The 23,015-nt window shown below is 39.7% G+C and overlaps 1 protein-coding gene across 3 annotated transcripts in view; it reads right to left on the bottom strand.

Moving 5' to 3' along the window:
- LOC124711259 (putative fatty acyl-CoA reductase CG5065) overlaps nucleotides 1–23,015 on the bottom strand; it is a 492,981-nt gene that overhangs the window by 5,070 nt on the left and 464,896 nt on the right. For all 3 annotated transcript variants that reach the window (XM_047241233.1, XM_047241234.1, XM_047241235.1), the window contains 4 exons: nucleotides 15,178–15,287; nucleotides 9,415–9,607; nucleotides 8,912–9,151; nucleotides 3,666–3,923 (listed from right to left, as the gene is read on the bottom strand). In XM_047241233.1, coding sequence (XP_047097189.1) covers nucleotides 3,666–3,923; nucleotides 8,912–9,151; nucleotides 9,415–9,607; nucleotides 15,178–15,287 — 801 coding nt within the window. The remainder of the gene's footprint in view (nucleotides 1–3,665; nucleotides 3,924–8,911; nucleotides 9,152–9,414; nucleotides 9,608–15,177; nucleotides 15,288–23,015) is intronic.

The raw sequence follows: 23,015 nt of genomic DNA, 5'->3' as shown, positions 1-23,015 counted from the left end.
GGGAAGTGATTGGATAGATGGAACGGAAACTGTTGGGTGGAGGTTGACGCCAAGATAATTTTGAGAGCACAGAATGTGTTTTAAGTCTAACTCCCATCTGTACAGTTCAGAAACAATGGTGATGGAGGGGAGGCTCCAGATGGCCCACATTGTCAAGCAGCATGTTCACCCGCATGTTGTGCTGTAGGGCAGTCTGCTTTGCTCTCAGCCACAGCTTGGCAGTGGCCATTCATCCTGGTGGACAATTGGTCAATATTCATACCAATATAAAGAGTTGTGCAATGATTTCAGCATAGCTGGTATATGGCATTCCTGCCTCTGATGTGACAGGATAAGCTTGTGAGAAGACTGGGATAGGAAATGCTCCATAACATGTTAGTCCATCCTCCTGTCACTCCCAATCCCAGCCCCTTGCCACAGGAATCATATTCCTGTGGACAACTCAGGCACTAGACCTGCCCAATCCACCAAGTCACAGTCCAGTCACAGGTTTATCCATTAGAGGCTGGGCCACCAATGGGAGCAGCCACATCATATGCCAGCTCTGCTGCAGTCATTGCACAGCTTGTTATACAGGGTGTTACAAACAGGTACGGCCAAACTTTCAGGAAACATTCCTCACACACAAAGAAAGAAAATATGTTATGTGGACATGTGTCCCAAAACGCTTACTTTCTATGTTAGAGCTCATTTTATTACTTCTCTTCAAATCACATTAATCATGGAATGGAAACACACTGCAACAGAACGTACCAGCGTGACTTCAAACACTTTGTTACAGGAAACGTTCAAAATGTCCTTCTTAGCGAGGATACATGCACCCACCCTCCGTCGCATGGAATCCCTGATGCGCTGATGCAGCCCTGGAGAATGGCGTACTGTATCACAGCCATCCACAACACGAGCACGAAGAGTGTCTACATTTGGTACCGGGGTTGCGTAGACAAGAGCTTTCAAATGCCCCCATAAATGAAAGTCAAGAGGGATGAGGTCAGGAGAGCATGGAGGCCATGGAATTGGTCCGCCTCTACCAATCCATCGGTCACCGAATCTGTTGTTGAGAAGCGTACAAACACTTCGACTGAAATGTGCAGGAGATCCATCGTTCATGAACCACACGTTGTATCGTACTTGTAAAGGCAGATGTTCTAGCAGCACAGGTAGAGTGTCCCGTATGAAATCATGATAACGTGCTCCATTGAGCGTCGGTGGAAGAACATGGGGCCCAATCAAGACATCGCCAACAATGCCTGCCAAAATGTTCACAGAAAATCTGTGTTGATGACGTGATTGCACAATTGCGTGCGGATTCTCATCAGCCCACACATGTTGATTGTGAAAATTTGCAATTTGATCACGTTGGAATGAAGCCTCATCCATAAAGAGAACATTTGCACTGAAATGAGGATTGACACATTGTTGGATGAACCATTCGCAGAAGTGTACCCGTGGAGGCCAATCAGCTGCTGATAGTGCCTGCACACGCTGTACATGGTACGGAAACAACTGGTTCTCCCGTAGCACTCTCCATACAGTGACGTGGTCAACATTACCTTGTACAGCAGCAACTTCTCTGATGCTGACATTAGGGTTATCGTCAACTGCACAAAGAATTGCCTCATCCATTGCAGGTGTCCTCGTCGTTCTAGGTCTTCCCCAGTCGCGATTCATAGGCTGGAATGTTCCGTGCTCCCTAAGAAGCCGATCAATTGCTTCGAACATCTTCCTGTCGGGACACCTTCATTCTGGAAATCTGTCTCGATACAAACGTACCGCGCCACGGCTATTGCCCCATGCTAATCCATACATCAAATGGGCATCTGCCAACTCCGCATTTGTAAACATTGCACTGACTGCAAAACCACGTTCGTGATGAACACTAACCAGTTGATGCTACGTACTGATGTGCTTGATGCTAGTACTGTAGAGCAATGAGTTATATGTCAACACAAGCACCGAAGTCAACATTACCTTCCTTCAATTGGGCCAACTGGCGTTGGGCCAACTGGCGGTGAATCGAGGAAGTACAGTACATACAGACGAAACTAAAATGAGCTCTAACATGGAAATTAAGCGTTTCCGGACACGTGTCCACATAACATCTTTTCTTTATTTGTGTGTGAGGAATGTTTCCTGAAAGTTTGGCCGTACCTTTTTGTAACACCCTGTAATATTATGACGACCAACCAGACGTCCTCAGGATGAAAGGCCACCACGGTCCAAGCTGTGGCCAAGAGCAGAGTAGACCACCCTGTGGCGCAACATGTAGCTGTTCATGACATGCTTGATTTCAATGATTGCTTCACAACCCCGGCCACATGTATCCTCCCCTCCACCACCAGCTTTTCTGACCTGTGCAGATGGGAGTTATCCCTGTAACACATTCACTGGTACCAAAATTATCCTAGTCTCAACCTAAGGCAACATACTGTGCCCACACACTCCCTCCACCCAACAGCTTCTGTCCCCTCAGTATTATCACCTCCTCCCACTTCACATCCCCTCACCTTCCTTGTTCACTGCTCTCTGTCAATGCATCCACCAGTCTTCTTCCCTTCACTGCTCCTCTCCTTTTCTGCTCCCCATCTCTCCTCCCCTCCCTCCCCCAAAGCCTCCCCATGCAGTGCCTGACAGCATTAGCCTGTTGTTGTCTAGTTTGTGCATGCTCCACCAGATAGTGCCAACTTCTCTGCAACCCCTTGTCCCACGTCCCTCCTATCCATACCCTGCACATTGCCAAAGCCTGTTTTCAGTTGCTACTTCTTCTAAAATACTAAGCAAGAAATTAATATTTTGAAAGCAAAGGCAGTATCATTTCAACTTTCCTTCTTGTAAATGACGGAACTGGCTGTATGTACTGTTAATACCATTTTACATTGTTCACATAATGTTGCATTATGATTTGTAGATATTCAAAATGGCATAATGCCAAAATTGCAATAGTAAAATAAAACGCTAACATCTGAAAGCAAGACAGCATCATTTAAAAAATTTGTGGAAGCTGTGGATCCATATTACAAGAAAGTAGTTTTACTTCTGTTTAGAGCATATAATCTCTCCTGTATAAAACATGCAAATAGTACATTAACTTCACAAGGTATATCTTTAAGGCTGGCGTTCAGTGTGCCATATGAGAATGTGAGGATATGCTTTAATCAAACAATGGAAAATCCGGGATGGAATGTAACAATATTATCAGAAGGAAAGTTGCTATTCACCATACAGTGAAGATGCCGAGTCGCAGATAGGCACAACAAAAAGGGCGCAAGCGTGCGCCTTCGTCAAGTGTGTGTGTGTGTGTGTGTGTGTGTGTGTGTGTGTGTGTGGTTGTCTTGTTGACAAAGGCCCACGACCAAAAGCTTTAATTCTGAGAGTCTTTTTGTTGTGCCTATCTGTGACTCAGCATGTCCGCTGTATGGAGAGTAGGAACTTTCCTTCTCATAATATTGTTACATTCCATTGAGGATATACTTTCATACACATTATGAACTACAACATATAATGAATACAGAACACACAAAATGAGCAACTATTGGATAAAAAAATAAAAAAATGTAATAATAATAATAATAATAATGATGATGAATCATGAGGGGAGGATATGTGTTAAAATATCACTGTAATACAAGTTTCTAAAATTAGCAAGTGCACAAATTAGCATTCACCTTTGGAGTTTCCTTCGTGCTGAAGGCAGATCATCAGGGCGTTCCTTGAAGATGAAGTGGCGTATGCCAAGCACATAACTTTCAACATATGATGACCAGTCAATCTGCTGCACATCAAATGGAAATATCTTTCGGTCCTCAGCACTTAAAACACTGAAAAGCTGACGAACATTATCGTCCTTGAACTGCCACTGCTGGGTTGAGAAGTATTCTAAGCAACATGCTGCCTTGTCTAGCTTTTCTTGGGTTCGTACCATTCTGAAAAGAGGAAGATCAGAAATTTGTACCATTCACTGCTGATCACAAAGTACAGACCAATAGATACTGTACTACGCAACATTCGACAACATAGTCTGATGTATATAGTTTACCACTAATTACATGACTATAGCAAATACTCTGAGCAAAGGTATCCAGTCACAATCCTGTGACAGTGTTCATCATCAAACAACATTTTCTATTAATGTATGACTAACTACAGCAGATGCACAAAGAATTAAAATAAAAGTAGGAATGGTTTTATTTTTATGGTGGATACAAGTTTATTAACCTATTCCCAAATATTGCAATGTTGAGCCAGAATAAAAATATTCTAAATGAGCTAACACAGCATGTGGTCAGTCAGTTCAGTTATGCATATGATCAGTTTGATTGGGGAGGGGGAAGGGGAGATGCATTGGATGGTTAGAAAAGGTATCAAAACAGAGGGTGGATAAGGGGAGGGGCAGAGGGGACAGGGGGAAGTAGACGAGGTACCAACGGAAGGGAGAGAGGAAAGTAGACGAGGTACCGATGGAAGGGAGGCAGGAGGGATTGACAAGACAGGGGGAGGGGAGGGAAGAGTACACAAGTGACTGACGGGAGGACCAATGCCGCGGCGGCCGACGGAAGGTGGGGTGTTTAGAGTGAAGACTAACCTGACATGGAGGGAGGGAAGAGAGTAAAGAGGGAAACAACAGGTGGATGGATAATGTAAGGAAGGAAGCAAGAGGTGGAGTGATGGAGTAAACATGTCTTCCAGAATTTGGACATACCTCCATTTTGATATAAATTCCTTTATCAGGCTATATGGATTCATCTATTCTTTTACAGTACACACATATATTCACAAAGTACATGGCTGTTGATAAAACAATGAAATGATAATTAAACGGACATCCTAGTTGCAAACAGGTGTTGATATACTTCATTGGGGACATGTTGAAAATGTGTGCCCTGACCGGGATTCGAACCCGGGATCTCCTGCTTACATGGCACACGCTCTATCCATCTGAGCCACTGAGGTCACAGAGGATAGTGCACCTGCAGGGCCTTACCCCTTGCATGCTCCCCGTGAGACTCACATTCCCAAAATGTCCACACCACTACATTCGTAGTGCGCCTAATATATGTTTGCCCATCACACTCATTACTCGTGGCAGATTAATCTACAAAGTACCGTATGAGTTTGGGCATAGTGTGTGCGTTCGCACAAGAAGGTCAATGGCTGGGAAGCCATATTTTAACTATATAGGAAGGTAGAATCTGAAGCATATCAATGCCTGTTTGCAGCTAGGGTGCCCATTTAATTATCATCTCATTCTAACAAAAGCTGCACAGTTATCAATGGTAACTGTTCTTTCCGGAACAGATACTACCTTACTTTATAGTTGTTAAAACACTTGCTAAGCTGTAAAATATAAAACTTGGGAGACAGCTTTTTCTTTTTAAAGGAAACATATGACCAGTACAGCTAATAAGTTAATTATTCAATCAGACCAACTTTAATGTCAGTTGGTAGTGTGCCTGAGTGCAATGCATCCTAAATTTTTCAACTTTCACACCATGAAAGCACATGCTGCAGAAGTCAAACACTTATAGCTACATCTACAATTTTAAAGTTGTGTTCTGCTTCTCTCCTTGTATGCAGTTTGTAAAAGCTGTACATTTTTACCTGAATATGCATGTAACCCCCCCCCCCCCCCCCCCCCCCGCCCATGAACCATGGACCCTGCCGTTGGTGGGGAGGCTTGCATGCCTCAGTGATACAGATAGCTGTGCCGTAGGTGCAACCACAACGGAGGGGTATCTATTGAGAGACCAGACAAACGCGTGGTTCCTGAAGAAGGGCAGCAGCCTTTTCAGTAGTTGCAGGGGCAACAGTCTGGATGATTGACTGATCTGGCCTTGTAACACTTACTAAAACGGCCTTGCCGTGCTGGTACTGCGAACGGTTGAAAGCAAGGGGAAGCTACAGCCGTAATTTTTCCCGAGGGCATGCAGCTTTACTGTATGGTTAAATGATGATGGCATCCTCTTGGGTAAAATATTCCGGAGGTAAAATAATCCCCCATTCGGATCTCTGGGCAGGGACTACTCAGGAGGACATCGTTATCAGGAGAAAGAAAACTGGCGTTCTGCGGATCGGAGCGTGGAATGTCAGATCCCTTAATCGAGCAGGTAGGTTAGAAAATTTAAAAAAGGAAATGGATGGGTTAAAGTTAGATGTAGTGGGAATTTGTGAAGATTAGGAAATGAGACACTTAAAGTAGTAAGGGAGTTTTGCTATTTGGGGAGCAAAAAGCTGATGATGGTCGAAGTAGAGAGGATATAAAGTGTAGACTGGCAATGGCAAGGAAAGCATTTCTGCAGAAGAGAAATTTGTTAACATCGAGTATAGAGTTAAATGTCATGAAGTCTTTTCGGAAAATATTTGTATGGAGTGTAGCCATGTATGGAAGTGAAACATGGACGATAAATAGTTTAGACATGAAGAGAATAGAAGCTTTCGAAATGTGGTGCTACAGAAGAATGCTGAAGATTAGATGGGTAGATCGCGTAACTAATGAGGAGGTATTGAATAGAATTGGGGAGAAGACGAGCTCGTGGCATAACTTGACTAGATGAAGGGATCCATTGGTAGGACATGTTCTGAGACATTGAGGGATCACCAATTTAGTATTGGAGGGCAGAGTGGAGGGTAAAAATCGTAGAGGGAGACCAAGAGATAAATACACTAAACAGATTCAGAAGGATGTAGGCTGCAGTAGGTACTGGGAGATGAAGAAGCTTGCACAGGATAGAGCAGCATGGAGAGCTGCATCAAACCAGTCTCAGGACTCAGTCTCAGGACTGAAGGCCACAACAACAACAACAGTGAAGTTCGGTGGCAGGAGGAACAAGACTTTTGGTCAGGTGAATACAGGGTTATAAATACAAAATCAAATAAGGGTAATGCAGGAATAGGTTTAATAATGAATAGGAAAATAGGAATGCCTGCAGGAAAATTATGGAGACCTTTGGAGAAAAGAGAACCACTTGTATGAATATCAAGAGCTCAGATGGAAACCCAGTTCTAAGCAAAGAAGGGAAGGCAGAAAGGTGGAAGGAGTATATAGAGGGTCTATACAAGGGCGATGTTCTTGAGGACAATATTATGGAAATGGAGGAGGTTGTTGATGACGATGAAATGGGAGATATGATACTGCGTGAAGAGTTTGACAGAGAACTGAAAGACCTAAGTCGAAACAAGGCCCCAGGAATAGACAACATTCCATTAGAAATACTGACAGCCTTGGGAGAGCCAGGCCTCACAAAACTTTACCATCCCAAAGAAAGGAGGTGTTGACAGATGTGAAAATTACCTAACTATCAGTTTAATAAGCCACGGCTGCAAAATACAAACATGAATTCTTTACAGACGAATGGAAAAACTGGTAGAAGCCGACCTCCAGGAAGATCAGTTCGGATTCCGTAGAAATGGTGGAACACGAGAGGCAATACTGACTCAACGACTTGTCTTAGAAAATAGATTAAGGAAAGGCAAACCTACATTTCTAGCATCTGTAGACTTAGAGAAAGCTTTTGACAATGTTGACTGGAATACTCTCTTTCAAATTCTGAAGGTGGCAGGGATAAAATACAGGGAGCAAAAGGCTATATACAATTAGTACAGAAACCATATGGCAGTTATAAGAGTCGATGGGCATGAAAGGGAAGCAGTGGTTGGGAAGGGAGTGAGACAGGGTTGTAGCCTATCCCCGATGTTATTCAATCTGTATATTCAGCAAGCAGTAAAGGAAACAAAAGAAAAATTTAGAGTAGGAATTAAAATCCACAGAGAAGAAATAAAAACTTTGAGGTTCGCCGGTGACATTGTAATTCTGTCAGAGACAGCAAAGGACTTCGAAGAGCAGTTGAACAGAATGGACAGTGTCTTGAAAGGAAGATATAAGACGAACATCAACAAAAGCAAAACAAGGATAATGGAATGTAGTCAAATTAAGTCGGATGATGCTGAAGGAATTAGATTAGGAAATGAGACACTTAAAGTAGTAAAGGAGTTTTCCTATTTGGGGAGCAAAATAACTGATGATGGTCGAAGTAGAGAGGATATAAAATGTAGACTGGCAATGGCAAGGAAAGCATTTCTGAAGAAGAAAAATTTATTAACATTGAGTATAGATTTAAGTGTCAGGAAGTCATTTCTGAAAGTATTTGTATGGGGTGTAGCCATGTATGGAAGGGAAACTTGGACAATAACTAGTTTGGACAAGAAGAGAATACAAGCTTTCGAAATGTGGTGCTACAGAAGAATGCTGAAGATTAGATGGGTTGATCACTAATGAGGAGGTGTTGAATAGAATTAGAGAGAAGAGGAGTTTGTGGCACAACTTTACTAAAAGAAGGGATCGGTTGGTAGGGCACATTCTGAGACATCAAGGGATCACCAATATAGTATTGGAGGGCGGTGTGGAAGGTAAAAATCGTAGAGGGAGATCAAGAGATGAAAACACTAAACAGATTCAGAAGGATGTAGGTTGAAGTAGGTATTAGGAGATGAAGAAGCTTGCACAGGATAGAGTAGCATGGAGAGCTGCATCAAACCAGTCTCTGGACTGAAGACCACAACAACAACATGCGTGTATCTGTATTTAGCTGTCAGCTTTTGAGTTACTGTACTAAAATTCAGCCTGATACTTAAAATGAAAAAGCCAATAGATGAGAGTTTTTTCAAAATTAAAATCGCATGAACCGACATGACATACAAATAAAAATTGATTCTCAAAAGGAAGGAAACTCAGTTTAATGTTCCTGCATAGGAGTCACAATAGCTTCTGGTGATAGGATGCAACAGAAATGCTGTACAAGTAGTAACCTATTGAAGCAAAACTCTGTACTTTGTATTAACTTAAAACACTTTCATTAGAGTATTTTTTTCTAAATAAAATCAACAAAATTTTAAATTTAATAACAAGAAAACTTACAATGGCTTCTTTCCAGATATCCGTCTAGCAAAATCCATGGCATATGCAGGTAACACATGAAGTGTCCAACGAAAAATGGCATTAACAACACGATGCGTATGGCAGGTGCCATCTGGATACCACAAGACATCATTCACAGGATGTGAACGCATGTACAGGAAGCACAAGTCAACAAAGCGTTTCCATGTAATTGGCCGTTTCTGCCCAGTGCAGCAGTTGTATACCGCAATGCCATCAGGCCTGAAAAATTATAGTTGAACATTGTTACATTTCAACTCTTCAAATGTTACAGTTAGTTCCACATGTATGCCTACAAAAATCATGTTCTAAGATGAGGTTTACATACATCTGGCTCAGTGATCTCCAGTTTAAAACATTTGTGTGTCACTTACATTTCTTTTTGACAAAGGTCTATAATATAACAGAATAAAATCATAATTTTTGAAAATTTGGAAGTTGTGAAATGAATAGATTTTAATAAAGCAAAGGAGAACTACTTTTACCTTACAGATGCTGTCCTCCATGCTGCGCATATCATCAAATTAATAACAACATCCACAGGTACCAAGTCAGCAACTTTGTCATTGGAACACATCATTGTGCGGAAGAAACCTTTACCAGCAGCAGCTATTAATCCTGTAGGTCCATTCAAGTTATCCACCCAACCTGCTAGCGGCTCACGCAGAGCTGACAGCACTATGGAAAAGACGAAAAAATGTGTTTCCTATCACTTATGAACTGACTGCTACTGAATATGTTTGCCACTGCTATAATTAATATGAAACAAAAACTGTAATTTACTGGAAACCACAGTAAATTCCGATTAATGTTTCTTGTTCTTTGGAGGATATTTTGAACATGTGACGTGAACAAGTGTACCATCTCTCATGATTAAAATGCACTTTTAGATCAGTATAAACAAATGGTCATTCACTAATCCTTGAACTAACTAGAAACCTACAGATGATACACCTGAATTTAGTATATGAATGACAAAAAAGAGAAAGGCTAAGTAATTCCTATAAATGACCAAGATTTCCCACAAACCAGAATTATTACTTTACCAGTATAGGTAAGAACTGCTTCTTGCCCACAATATGCATATCGTTCAAAGTTTACAAAAAGTAATTCTGAAAATCCACAGTGTCTCAGTAATGTTCAAAATGTCACCATGAGTGATGGGTAGTCTCCTGCTGAAGACAACAATTTTCAAAAATGTCTTTTTTGCTAAGCCAAATAATTTTGTTGTGTTATTTTGGTGCTTAGGCAATCATTCCAACACACACAAATAATCACTGCAAACTAGCACATAACAGGACCAATTTTCAAATCCCCACTCTTGACAATAATATAAAGATGGGCCCATTTATTATGGAGCCAGAAATAGCAAAAATTTTTGGAGGATTCTGACATTTCATTTTATGAGAGCCTAATTTATTTATTTATTTATTTATTTATTTCTTGTTCCGTAGATCCAGTTAGTGAGTCAATCACAAGGATATGGAACGTGTCAAATTGTACAGGTTTCAATTTAAACTTACAATAAATACAAGGGCATTTCAATGGCAAATTGTACATAGTTTAAGTAAGACATACTATAAATACAGTAACAGATACAATGTCAGCTAGATAACATAACTACCATTTGACAGAAAAAGGAGCTTCAAATAAAGGTTAAAGATAAGAGCACAAAGTTAAATCAGATATTAGGCCTACAAGAGTAAATACATGTACAGCCAATCTGTTGTTACAAAAAGTGTGCTAATGCCCAAATGCACAATAAAATCAATTGAACTACTTCTAGACATAATACGTTTAGTGATGGTATACATTTTCTTTCAGGTATTCATCCACAGTATAATAAGATTTCTCTGTCAGGTAATCTTTGAGAACTTGTTTAAATTTTGGCAGTTCTGTATGAACACATTTGATATGTAGTGGTAGAGCATTGAACAGCTTAATGCTGGAGTAGTAAACTCCTTTTTGTACCAGAGTGAGACATTTCATTTCTAAATGTAGATTGTTTTTGTTTCTGGTGTTATAACCATGGAATTTACTGTTGTCTTGGTAGATGGAATAATTTTTGCACACAAAGGTAAGCAAGGAAAAAATATACTGTGAGGCAGTTGTTAGGATACCTATCTTCCGAAACAAGTGCCTGCAAGAGTGTCTTTGATGGACCCCACACATTATTCTGATTGCTTTTTTTTGGATGGTGAAAACTTTTTTTGCAAGTGGTTGGTTCCCCCAGAATATGATAGCATATGACACCAATGAGTGGAAGTAGCCAAAGTAGGCAACCTTAATAGTGTCAACTTCAGCCACTGAAGAAATTACCCGTAATGCAAATGTTGCCGAGCTAAGTTTTTTACATAGATGAAGAATGTGAACTGACCAATTACATTTACTGTCTATGTAAGCACCCAGGAATTTTGTGTCTTCAACTTTCTGTATTGGTTGATCTCTACATTTTATGTTAATTTCATTGGGATTACTTTGTGATGTATGGAACCTCATATAATGAGTTTTATCTGCATTGAGCGAGAGTCCATTTGAGGAGAACCAATTTAAGATGTCATTAAAAACAGTATTTGTAGTTTTTTCAAGATCATGATCAATCAAATCGTCAATTAGAATTGTGGTATCATCGGCAAACAGGGTAAATTTGCTGTTTGTCTCAGAACAAAGAGGAAGATCATTAATAAAGATGAGGAAAAGCAGTGGGCCCAAAACGGAGCCTTGAGGCACACCACACGTTATCGTGCCTCATTCAGACGAGGCAGGTTCTCCGGAAGAGCCATTTAGCATTACAGTCTGCTTCCGATCCTGTAGATATGATTGCAGCCACAAGCCAACAGTACCACCTAAACCATAGTATTCTGCCTAAGCACCATAGTCCTACCAGAAATGATGATTTGGCAGTTAAATTAATAGTGGCAGAGTTCATTCTTGCCTACATGAGATCGGTACAAAACAGAAAGAATGAAAATGTTTGGATTCTTGACTGGATGAAGATAAGACGTCAGTTCTGGTGTTCATAAACCTTGTTGAAACAAACTGTTGTGCAAGACCCTTTAAGCTACATCAACTGCCTAAGAACGATGTCACAAGAACTCATCAGTCTTCTTAACAGAGTTCAAAATGCACTCAAAAATTAAAATATGGAATGTGAGAATCATTATCTTCAAAACTGAAACTGCAGATCACATTGCATTTATTTTGGCAAGTGTCTATTCTCATTTGCCTCTTAGAATATCCATATCACACTGCAAACTCCACAGTCTAAGTTTGTTCCAGATACTTGTGATGCTTCCTACTTATAAAGTATTTTTCCAATTTTTGCACATGAAAGTTTTTTACTTCATAACATATTAAATTCTGGACTTTCACCATTAACTCCAAATTTTATTCTTTGGCTAACGTCTGTATTTGCAAAGCTGTGCTTTTAACAAAGCTGGCCATTTGGTCAGTATCTTCAGTGGCTTCATACTGATGTAAGAGAACTTTCTACAGACAGGGATCTTTGTTAATGTTAGGTGTCTTCTTATTTCTTCCTGAATGTATTTTGGTCAATCCACCAACATTTGTATCACTAAGAACTGTCTCAACTGCAATACTGCATCACACTTTCTTCTTGTAATACTTACTTTACTTTACTTTTTTGTGTCCAGAGATTTGTTTCAAAGCCTTTCAGCCCAATGTTGGGCCAAGTCCAGTGTTTCTCTCTTCTCGAGCCATAGTTTGTCAAGGGTTCACCTTGTGGGGCAGATGGAACACTGTATTTCTGGTCTTATTGCCCCTTCTTTCTTGTAATAAATATCATTAATGTCCCACAAACCCTATGCATACCGTAACTACCCAGAAGCCAACTATGTTCCGTTTCCCTCTTCATGCTGCATTTCTTAAATCGGTGCCAAACCAAGAATCACATACAGCTGACAGCTGTGTGTTCTAAAAGTTGGAAAGTTCTAACTTTCAAAACTGCGCACTGTGCATTCACAGTGGCTACTAGTACCATTTTGAAACTTAGTTTCGTAATGTAGTGTCTCCATGTAAAAGGACCTTAGAGGTGCAATGGTGGCTGCTGTCCAGGACTCTTCCAAACCTATGCAAAGTTCTTTCCAGGAAATGGACTGACTTAACAGAGCTCTCATATCAGCTCACAGAGAGCATGCCTTGTCACTACTAAGCATGTTAGTTTTGTTGTTGCATGAGAGATTTTCTAGTTTTGCTTTTGCAATATACATTCTCATTTTGAGAAATTCCCTGATTAGTTGTTCAGGACACTGTTTTACTTCAAACTTCTTGTGATTAAGAGTTACTTTGATCCTTAACACTCTTAACATCCTATAAAAGTAATGTGCTTTTGTTTTTTGATTATGCTCAACTTTCAAACACTGGTGCAAAAACAGTTTTCATAATCTGCATATTCTTGTAATATCGCAAATATTTTACTCTTAAGTCTAGATGCTAAATAATGAGCATAAACATATCATGCGTGGTTTCCTGGGTAAGTAAGCAAGCAAGCAAGCACCTGACTACAAATAAAAAGATCTGGGTTTAATCTGCAGGCAATTTTAGCTTTTTTCTGTTGCTTATTGTTTATTTCACCTCTAGCTGTAATTCAGTAATGTGAAAACTGTCAGGTTATGCCATGACTCAGACTGAACACTGAACTGTACATTCCCCTATGACTACTTATGTAAGTCAGTTCAAAGATCAAAAGAATGTAAGGGCATACAATCCCTAATGCCATGCCCAGCACAGCACTTTGGTACTGAAAGCAACCTTTGAGTCTAAGACTCCTTTACCTTAACCCTTTCATACAGGATGGCACATACTAGTTCCTTCCTCCTTTTACAGTGTGTCCCTCTGCTGGAGCACAGGAAACTCTCTGGCTGTGGTAATTCAACATATCCCCACCACAGATGGCAGTTAAAGACAGACTGATGTACCCCTGTGTTGTTTATTACGTCATTAAAGTTTGGAAGTCCTACTGATGTGAAAGGACACTTATGGGGGATTTTGAGTGTCATAATCCATTTCCACAAATGCTCCTAAGTAATTCACCTGAACAGATATGATGATTATATCCCAACAGGGCCCAAAGTCACACTCATGTTTTGCACATAAATATATGTATGACAACGCATGACCTTGCTTTTAGTTGTTTTGGTAACATTCTCCCTAAATTTGAAATCTTTTGGTACAGCATTTCATAGTTTTTCTTTAAAATGCTTATAATCATGTAAAATATTGTTTAACAATTTTAAGTTTATATGTATAGCATTTTTTATAACACCGACTACTTATTATTCCTGGTTTCATAATTTTAAATTGCAGGGTTGTACTATAATTCCGAGTCTCTGTTCACAGACATGAGATAGAAAACCAATGGGTTATAAATGTAAAATCCAAATCCAAGTAGCATACCAATTTAAACTAAACCATACAGAATAGTGACATTGTACACTGTACACTGCACACTGGTCTGACTGATTGCTGTTTCATCCCTGACCATGGTCCCACGTAATGGAAAGTACAGAAATGACAGGTAGTTAAAACAATGTTCTTTTGACTCAGAACTTCCTTCATGCAACATCTGAACTATTACTACTACTACTACTACTACTAGACTGAGTGGACCTCAGTATAATGAAAAATCCGTATTTTCACTAGAAATCTACACAAAACCCTCTGTGGGTGTTCAACAACACAACAGATACAACACAAGGTGTGTGTATAATATAAAACAAACTCTATGAAGCATTTTTGTAACTTGTTTACTTCACAAAAATTGTGTATACTGATGCTACAATGGTGTAGGGAAAATTTCAAATAAGGATGTAGCAGAATTCTTTATTAACCAACAAAATTTATGGAAAAAATTTCTAAATTTGCAATCTCTAAAAAATCACCCTGTTAAGGTGAATTGTTACTTGCTTGATATCAGAAAAAGAGATGGACAAAATTTGGTTTTGAAAAAACTCAACTTTATACACATTTATGCCTTACAATAATTTCATGGCAAAATGTAGAGGGTATTGACTAGTGGGCCATATTTCATGTGCTAACATACGAAGATAGGATAGAAAGCTGTGAGAAAGCCAAATACATATACAAAACAAATAAATGGTGCTGTCACCCAAGAACATAATCAATGGTTAATTTTAGAATACAGCTGGGCAGAAATCATTTTGCAATATCAAATTTTAAAGAAATATGTCATACCGAAACTTATTTATAGAGAACAGAAATGAACTCACCAATGGAAGGTCTAACTATGGCCACAGGAAGATTCCCACATTCTGTAAGTAACATACTTTCTGCAAGAGCCTTTGTAAAAGTGTATGTGTTTGGACGGTTGCCTATCAGTCTGAAAAATTGGAAAAAACAGCTATATTGTTAAAGATGTCACTGCATGTTCATATTAACAACACAACAGTTAAGAAAGTCTATCTGATGTACTGACAAAGACCACTTCTTTTACAAATTGTACCTTGTATCATTAAGAAATTTTTGCTCTTCTGTGCTATTAAGTGAATAGCCTGGTCTTTGCTATTGAGATGCTGGTGCTGAAAAAGATTCTAAACATAAATAAAGATATCAATACAAATAAGGAAAATTGTGTGACTGTCAAATCTCACAGCACTTTCCTCCTAGGTTTTCTTGCTTCTGTTTTATGATGTGGAAAAAAAATATTACACCACTGTCTCAGATACATTGGAGAGAAGTCAACGACTCTTCCATATTTAGTACGCCTGCTTTTACGAAGAATCCTATTGGATGTTTTCACATTTTTGTGGCCTCTGTAGAGTGATTAATGAAATTCAAGGACACTAGTTTTTCCCCCTCAATACTGAATGCCGCTTGGTGCCATGCTGCTGGTCTGCACCTGAGCTGCTACAATGCCATTTACCTATCCCTGTTTGCAGTGTCTGTAATATGGTTGGTCTCTTTATATAAGATGAGGACTTTGATGTGGAATAATCAGCAGTATTACCAATAACAGTGATGCAGTCAGCCACTTCTTTGATGCTGGATTTCTGTGAAAATACTGCTAAGTTCTTACACAGCATTCAGTTTGGGCTTTTCAATGTCTGTGATTTCTAATGTTTTGAATGAGCCCTTTTTAGGGTACTTTTTCTGTAATACCAGGTTGTGGAATAACACAGCAGAAATAATTTATGGGAAAGAACTCCATCCTGGAAAGCACAGATTGGAAAAAAAATTAAGATACCAGTATTTTTAGATCCTTTAACCAACAGAAACTGAGTAGGTATTTACACAGATGTGTTATATATAAGAGACCATCATTTGGAAGTCACACAAACTGATCAGATACTTTATACCACATACACACAAAAACAAAGTTTCAGTTCTTCTTCTTCTTCTTCTTCTTCTTCTTCTTCAGTCCAGAGACTGTTTTGCTGCCACTCTCCATGCTACTCTATCCTGTGAAAGCTGCTTCATCTCTGAGTAACTACTGCAACCTACATCCTTCTGAATCTGCTTAGTGTATTCATCTCCTGGTTTCACTCTACGATTTTTATCCTCCACCCTTCCCTCCAGTACTGAACTGATGATCCCTTGATAACTCAGAATATGTCCTAACAACCAATCTCTTCTTCTAGTCAAATTTTGTCATTAGTTCCTCTTCTCCCCAATCTATTCAGTACCTCCTCATTAGTTACGTGATCTATTCATCTAATGTTCAGCACTCTTCTGTAGCACCACATTTCAAAATTTCTATTCTCTTCTTGTCTAAACTATTTATTGACCATGTTTCATTTCCAGAAATGGCTACACTCAATACAAATACTTTTAGAAAAGACTTCCTTCCTGACACTTAAATCTATACTTGACATAAAGAAATTTCTGTTCCTCAGAAATGTTTTCCTTGCCATAGCCATTCTACATTTTATATCCTCTCTGTTTTGACCATCATCAGTTATTTTTCTCCCCAAATAACAAAACTCCTCTACTACTGTAAGTGTCACAGTCCCTAATCTAATTCCCTCAGCTTCACCCGATTTAATTCAATCACATTCCATTATCCTCATTTTGCTTTTGTTGATGTTCACCTTATATCCTCCTCTCAAGACACTGTCCATTCCATTCAACTGCTCTTTCAGGTGCTTTGCTGTCTCTGACGGAATTACAATGTCATCAGCAAACCTCGAAGTTTTTATTTCTTCTCCATGGATTTTAATTCCTACTCCAAATTTTTCTTTTGTTTCCTTTACTGCTTGCTCAGTATACAGATTGAATAACATCTGGGATAGACTACAACCCTGTATCACTCCCTTTTCAACCACTGCTTCCCTTTCATGCCCCTCAACTCTTACAACTGCCATCTGGTTTCCATACAAATTGTAAATAGCCTTTTGCTCCCTGCATTTTACCCCTGCCATCTTCAGAATTTTAAAGAGAGTATTCCAGTCAAGATTGTCAAAAGCTTTCTCTATGTCTACAACGCTAGAAATGTAGGTTTGCCTTTCCTCATCCCATATTCTAAGATAAGTCATACGGTCAGTATTGCCTCACGTGTTTCAACATTTCTACAGAATTCAAACTTATCTTCCCCAAGTTCAGCTCCTCTTCCCCAAGTTCAGCTCCTACCAGTTTTTCCATTTGTCTGTAAAGAATTTGTGTTAGTATTTTGCAACCGTGACTTATTAAAATGATAGTTCAGTAATTCTCACACATGTCAGCACCTGATTTCTTTGGGACTGGAATTATTATATTCTTCTTGAAGTCTGAAGGTATTTTGCCTGTTCCTTGCTCACCACATGGTAGAGTTTTGTCATGGTTGGCTCTTCCAAGACTATCAGTAGTTCTAATGGAATGTTGTTGATTCGTGGGGCCTTATTTCGACTTGGATCTTTCAGAGCTCTGTAAAAATTTTCATGCAGTATCGTATTTCCCATTTCATCTTCATCTACGTCCTCTTCCATTTCCATAATATTGCTCTCAAGTACATCTCCCTTGCACAGACCCTCCACATACTCCTTCCACCTTTCTGCTTTCCCTTCTTTGCTTAGAACTGGGTTTCCATCTGTGCTCTTGATATTCATACAAGTGGTTCCCTTTTCTGCAAAGGTCTCTCTAATTTTCCTGTAGATAGTATCTATCTTACCCCTAGTGATACATGCCTCTACATCCTTACATTTGTCCTCTAGCCATCCCTGCTTAGCCATTTTCCTGTCGATCCCATTTTTGATACATTTGTATTCCTTTTGCCTGCTTCATTTACTGCATTTTTATATTTTCTCCTTTCATCAATTAAACCCAGTATTTCTTCTGTTACCCAAGGATTTCTACTAGCCCTCATCTTTTTACCTACTTGATCCTCTGGTGCCTTCACTATTTCATCTACCAAAGCTACCCATTCTTCTTTTACTGTACTTCTTTCCCCTGTTCTTGTCAATCATTCCCTAATGCTCTCCCTGAAACTCTCTACCGCCTCTGGTTCTTTCAGTTTATCAAGGTCCCATCTCCTTAAATTAGTGCCTTTTTGCTGTTTATTTAGTTTTAATCTACAGTTCATAACCAATAAATTGTGGTCAGAGTCCACATCTGCTCCTGGAAATGTCTTACAGTTTAAAACCTGGTTCCTGAACCTCTGTCTTACCATTATATAATCTATCTGAAACCTCCCACTGTCTCCAGGCCTCTTCCATGTATAAAACCTTCTTTCATGATTCTTAAATCAAGTGTTCGCTATGATTAGGTTATGCTCTGTGCAAAATTCTAGCAGTCAGCTTCCCCTATCATACCCGGCCCGATTGCTGAGTGGTCAGTGTGACGGAGTGCCGTCCTACGGGCCGGGGTTGGATTCCCGGCTGGGTCAGGGATTTTCTCCGCTCAGGGACTGGGTGTTGTGTTGTCTTCATCATCATTTCATCCCCACCGGGCACGCAGGCTGCCCTTTGTGGTGTTGAATGTAATAAGACCTGCACCAACGTGGCCGGACCTGCCCCGTAAGGGGCCTCCCAGCCAATGACGCCAAACACTCTTTTCCATTTCCCTATCACTCCTTACCCCCCAGTTCATATTCATCTACTACTTTTCCTTCTCTTCCTTTTTATACACCAGTCCCCCGTGACTATCAAATTTTTGTCTCCCTTAACTATCTGAATAATTTCTTTTATCACATCATACGTTTCTTCAATCTCTTCATCATCTGCGAAGCTTGTTGGCACATAAACTTCTACCTGTGGTAGGTGTGGGCTTTGTGTCTATCATGGCTACAATAATGCATTTACTATGCTGAATACTATATTTCCGTAATATATCTAGAGATATAAAAGCACAGAACAACTTGATAACACCTTTTGAGGTACCTTTGTAATCAGTCAATGAGTCAAGATATATTTCATGAAACACTGGAATACATTCACCATAATGATGACCTGTTGAGTTGCAGACAGGCACATAGACAAGATTCTTACACATTATAGCTTTAGGCCAAAGCCTAAAGCAGCTTTGACTGGTTGGAGCTACCGGTGGTAGCAGACATGTGCATGTTTGTGTGAATGTGTGTGTGTTTTCTTTGCTGAAGAAGGCACTGGCCAAGCTATAATATGTGAAAGTCTTTTTTGTTGTGTCTGTGTGCAACTCAGTGGGTCATCTTTACAGAGAGTAGCTATCTATCCTTTTCCTAATATCGTTGATATTCCAACCTGGATTTTCCATTGTTAGATTAGAATGTACAGTAGCAATACTGATTTATAAATGTGGAGATATGCAAGTTACCTCTAATTATAATCCTATTCCTCTTCCTTTCTGAACTGTCTCTCTCTCTCTCTCTCTCTCTCTCTCTCTCTCTCTCTCTCTCTCTCTCTCTTTTGAGAAGCTAACTTACAACAGCTCACTTTGACTTCTGTTGAGAATTTTCTACAAAGAAAGCAATTTATGATCTAATGAACACTACACTGTGTTGTTTGCTGATAATACACTGCCTGAAGAACATTTGAATAGCCATACAACTGGTTTGCAGTAAACTACTGAAATCTTGACCTTACAAAAACCAACTACACAATTCCAGACAAAAAAAAAACGGATTGCAGGTAGCAAAAAAAGACATCAATGGGCACACACTAAATGACAATGTGTGTAAAATTTCTTAATATCCCAATGTATAACAAACTGAGGCAATACCAGCACACTGATAAATTAGGCTGAAGTTTAGTTCGACCTGTTTTGTATTTACAAAAGATTTCTAGTTGTGTAGACCTACAAATGGTTTTCCTGCAATTCCTGCAATTCTTTCACTCAAAACTCCTATTTTTTCCACACAACTATTTATTCCACTATTTTTTTATTATTATTTTATTTATTATTTATTTATTTTTATATTATATATATATATATATATATATATATATATATATATATATATATATATATATATATATATAAAGAAAGATGATGAAACTTACCAGACAAAAGCGCTGGCAGGTCGATAGACACACACAAACAAACACAAACATACACACAAAATTCTAGCTTTCGCAACCAATGGTTGCCTCGTCAGGAAAGAGGGAAGGAGAAGGAAAGACAAAAGGATATGGGTTTTAAGGGAGAGGGTAAGGAGTCATTCCAATCCCGGGAGCGGAAAGACTTACCTTAGGGGGAAAAAAGGACAGGTATACACTCGCACACACACACATATCCATCCACACATACACAGACATAAGCAGACATTTGTAAAGGCAAATCCCGACCTGGTACAGAAGCAAATAACCAGAGCTACATCCTCATCTCCTCAAACCCGGAACCTTCCACAGAAGAACCCCAAAAGTGCCCCACTTGTGACAGGATACTTTCCGGGACTGGATCAGATTCTGAATGTGGCTCTCCAGCAGGGATACGACTTCCTCAAATCCTGCCCTGAAATGAGATCCATCCTTCATGAAATCCTCCCCACTCCACCAAGAGTGTCTTTCCGCCGTCCACCTAACCTTCGCAACCTCTTAGTTCATCCCTATGAAATCCCCAAACCACCCTCCCTGCCCTCTGGCTCCTACCCCTGTAACCGCCCCCGGTGTAAAACCTGTCCCATGCACCCTCCCACCACCACCTATTCCAGTCCTGTAACCCGGAAGGTGTACACGATCAAAGGCAGAGCCACGTGTGAAAGCACCCACGTGATTTACCAACTGACCTGCCTACACTGTGAAGCGTTCTATGTGGGAATGACCAGCAACAAACTGTCCATTCGCATGAATGGACACAGGCAGACAGTGTTTGTTGGTAATGAGGATCACCCTGTGGCTAAACATGCCTTGGTGCACGGCCAGCACATCTTGGCACAGTGTTACACCGTCCGGGTTATCTGGATACTTCCCACTAACACCAACCTGTCAGAACTCCGGAGATGGGAACTTGCCCTTCAGCATATCCTTTCTTCTCGCTATCCGCCAGGCCTCAATCTCCGCTAATTTCTAATTTCAATTTGCCGCCGCTCATACCTCACCTGTCTTTCAAAAACAAACTCTCTGCCTTTACAAATGTCTGCTTATGTCTGTGTATGTGTGGATGGATATGTGTGTGTGTGCGAGTGTATACCTGTCCTTTTTTCCCCCTAAGGTAAGTCTTTCCGCTCCCGGGATTGGAATGACTCCTTACCCTCTCCCTTAAAACCCATATCCTTTTGTCTTTCCTTCTCCTTCCCTCTTTCCTGACGAGGCAACCATAGGTTGCGAAAGCTAGAATTTTGTGTGTATGTTTGTGTGTCTATCGACCTGCCAGCGCTTTTGTTTGGTAAGTTTCATCATCTTTCTTTTTTTATATATATATATATATATATATATATATATATATATATATATATATATATATATATATATATATATATAAAATAGAGGGAAACATTCCACGTGGGAAAAATATATCTAAAAAGAAAGATGATGAAACTTACCAAACAAAAGCGCTGGCAGGTCGATAGACACACAAGCAAACACAAACATACACACAAAATTCTAGCTTTCGCAACCAATGGTTGCCTCGTCAGGAAAGAGGGAAGGAGAAGGAAAGACAAAAGGATATGGGTTTTAAGGGAGAGGGTAAGGAGTCATTCCAATCCCGGGAGCGGAAAGACTTACCTTAGGGGGAAAAAAGGACAGGTATACACTCGCACACACACACATATCCATCCACACATACACAGACACAAGCAGACATTTGTCACCATTCAAGAAGTTGCGAGACTTATTTTATTTCTGGTGTCAGCAAAGTAACTATGGTGGCACTTTGAAATAACAACTGCAAACAACAAATGGGCATTCAACGAATCAGTTGGAAAAGACAGAGTTAAGTTGCACAATAAGTTAAACATTTTCGTCTTACAAATTGCAACATCTTTAAATCAAGTGTTCAAGGCATCCAGAGTGATTTCAAGGACAGAAAATTGTGTGCAAATTTTTTTTTCTCTGATTCACTTGACTCCCAAACAAAAATAGTGACATGTGGATTCTTGCAATGACTTGATAAAAATTTCAAATGTGGACAATTGCTTTTTGGAAAAAAAGCATAAAGGGGAAAGAGTCTTGGTGTTACAAATAAGGACCTACAACAAAATGGTAAGCTGCAGAAATTACTGCTTTGATGACATACCCGACATTCAAGCCAATGCGATGTGCAAATTGGACAACATCCAAAAGAATACTTTTCTGGTGGTTTTATATGGTTGTAAGAATGATGTTTGTGTGGTTCTCAAGAAGAGTGGGGGGGGGGGGGGGAACGATGATGACTATGTAGAACACCTGAAGCATTAAAACCACAATCCTATTTTTTCTCTGTTTTTTATCAAACAATTTTGAAGCTTTTTGAACTGATGGGATATATTTCCACTGCAATTACCAGTATATTAATGTCAGGAAGTTTTTCAGACACATTGGAAATAACCTAGGTAACTCCAGTTTTCAAGAAAGATTAGAGTTGGTCAGTTGCGGGGGAGAGGGGGGGAAGGGGGAAGAAACCTGACAACAAGGTCATCAGTCCTTCCATCCAGGAATGGTGCACAGAAAGAGAAGAGACATCCATGAATGTTTTCTAATCTAGTCATGAGCTTCATAACAGTGACACAGAGAAGTACAAA

The sequence above is a fragment of the Schistocerca piceifrons genome, chromosome 8, assembly GCF_021461385.2.
Source record: "Schistocerca piceifrons isolate TAMUIC-IGC-003096 chromosome 8, iqSchPice1.1, whole genome shotgun sequence".
NCBI lineage: Eukaryota > Metazoa > Arthropoda > Insecta > Orthoptera > Acrididae > Schistocerca > Schistocerca piceifrons.
This window is presented reverse-complemented; position numbering and strand designations above follow the sequence as displayed.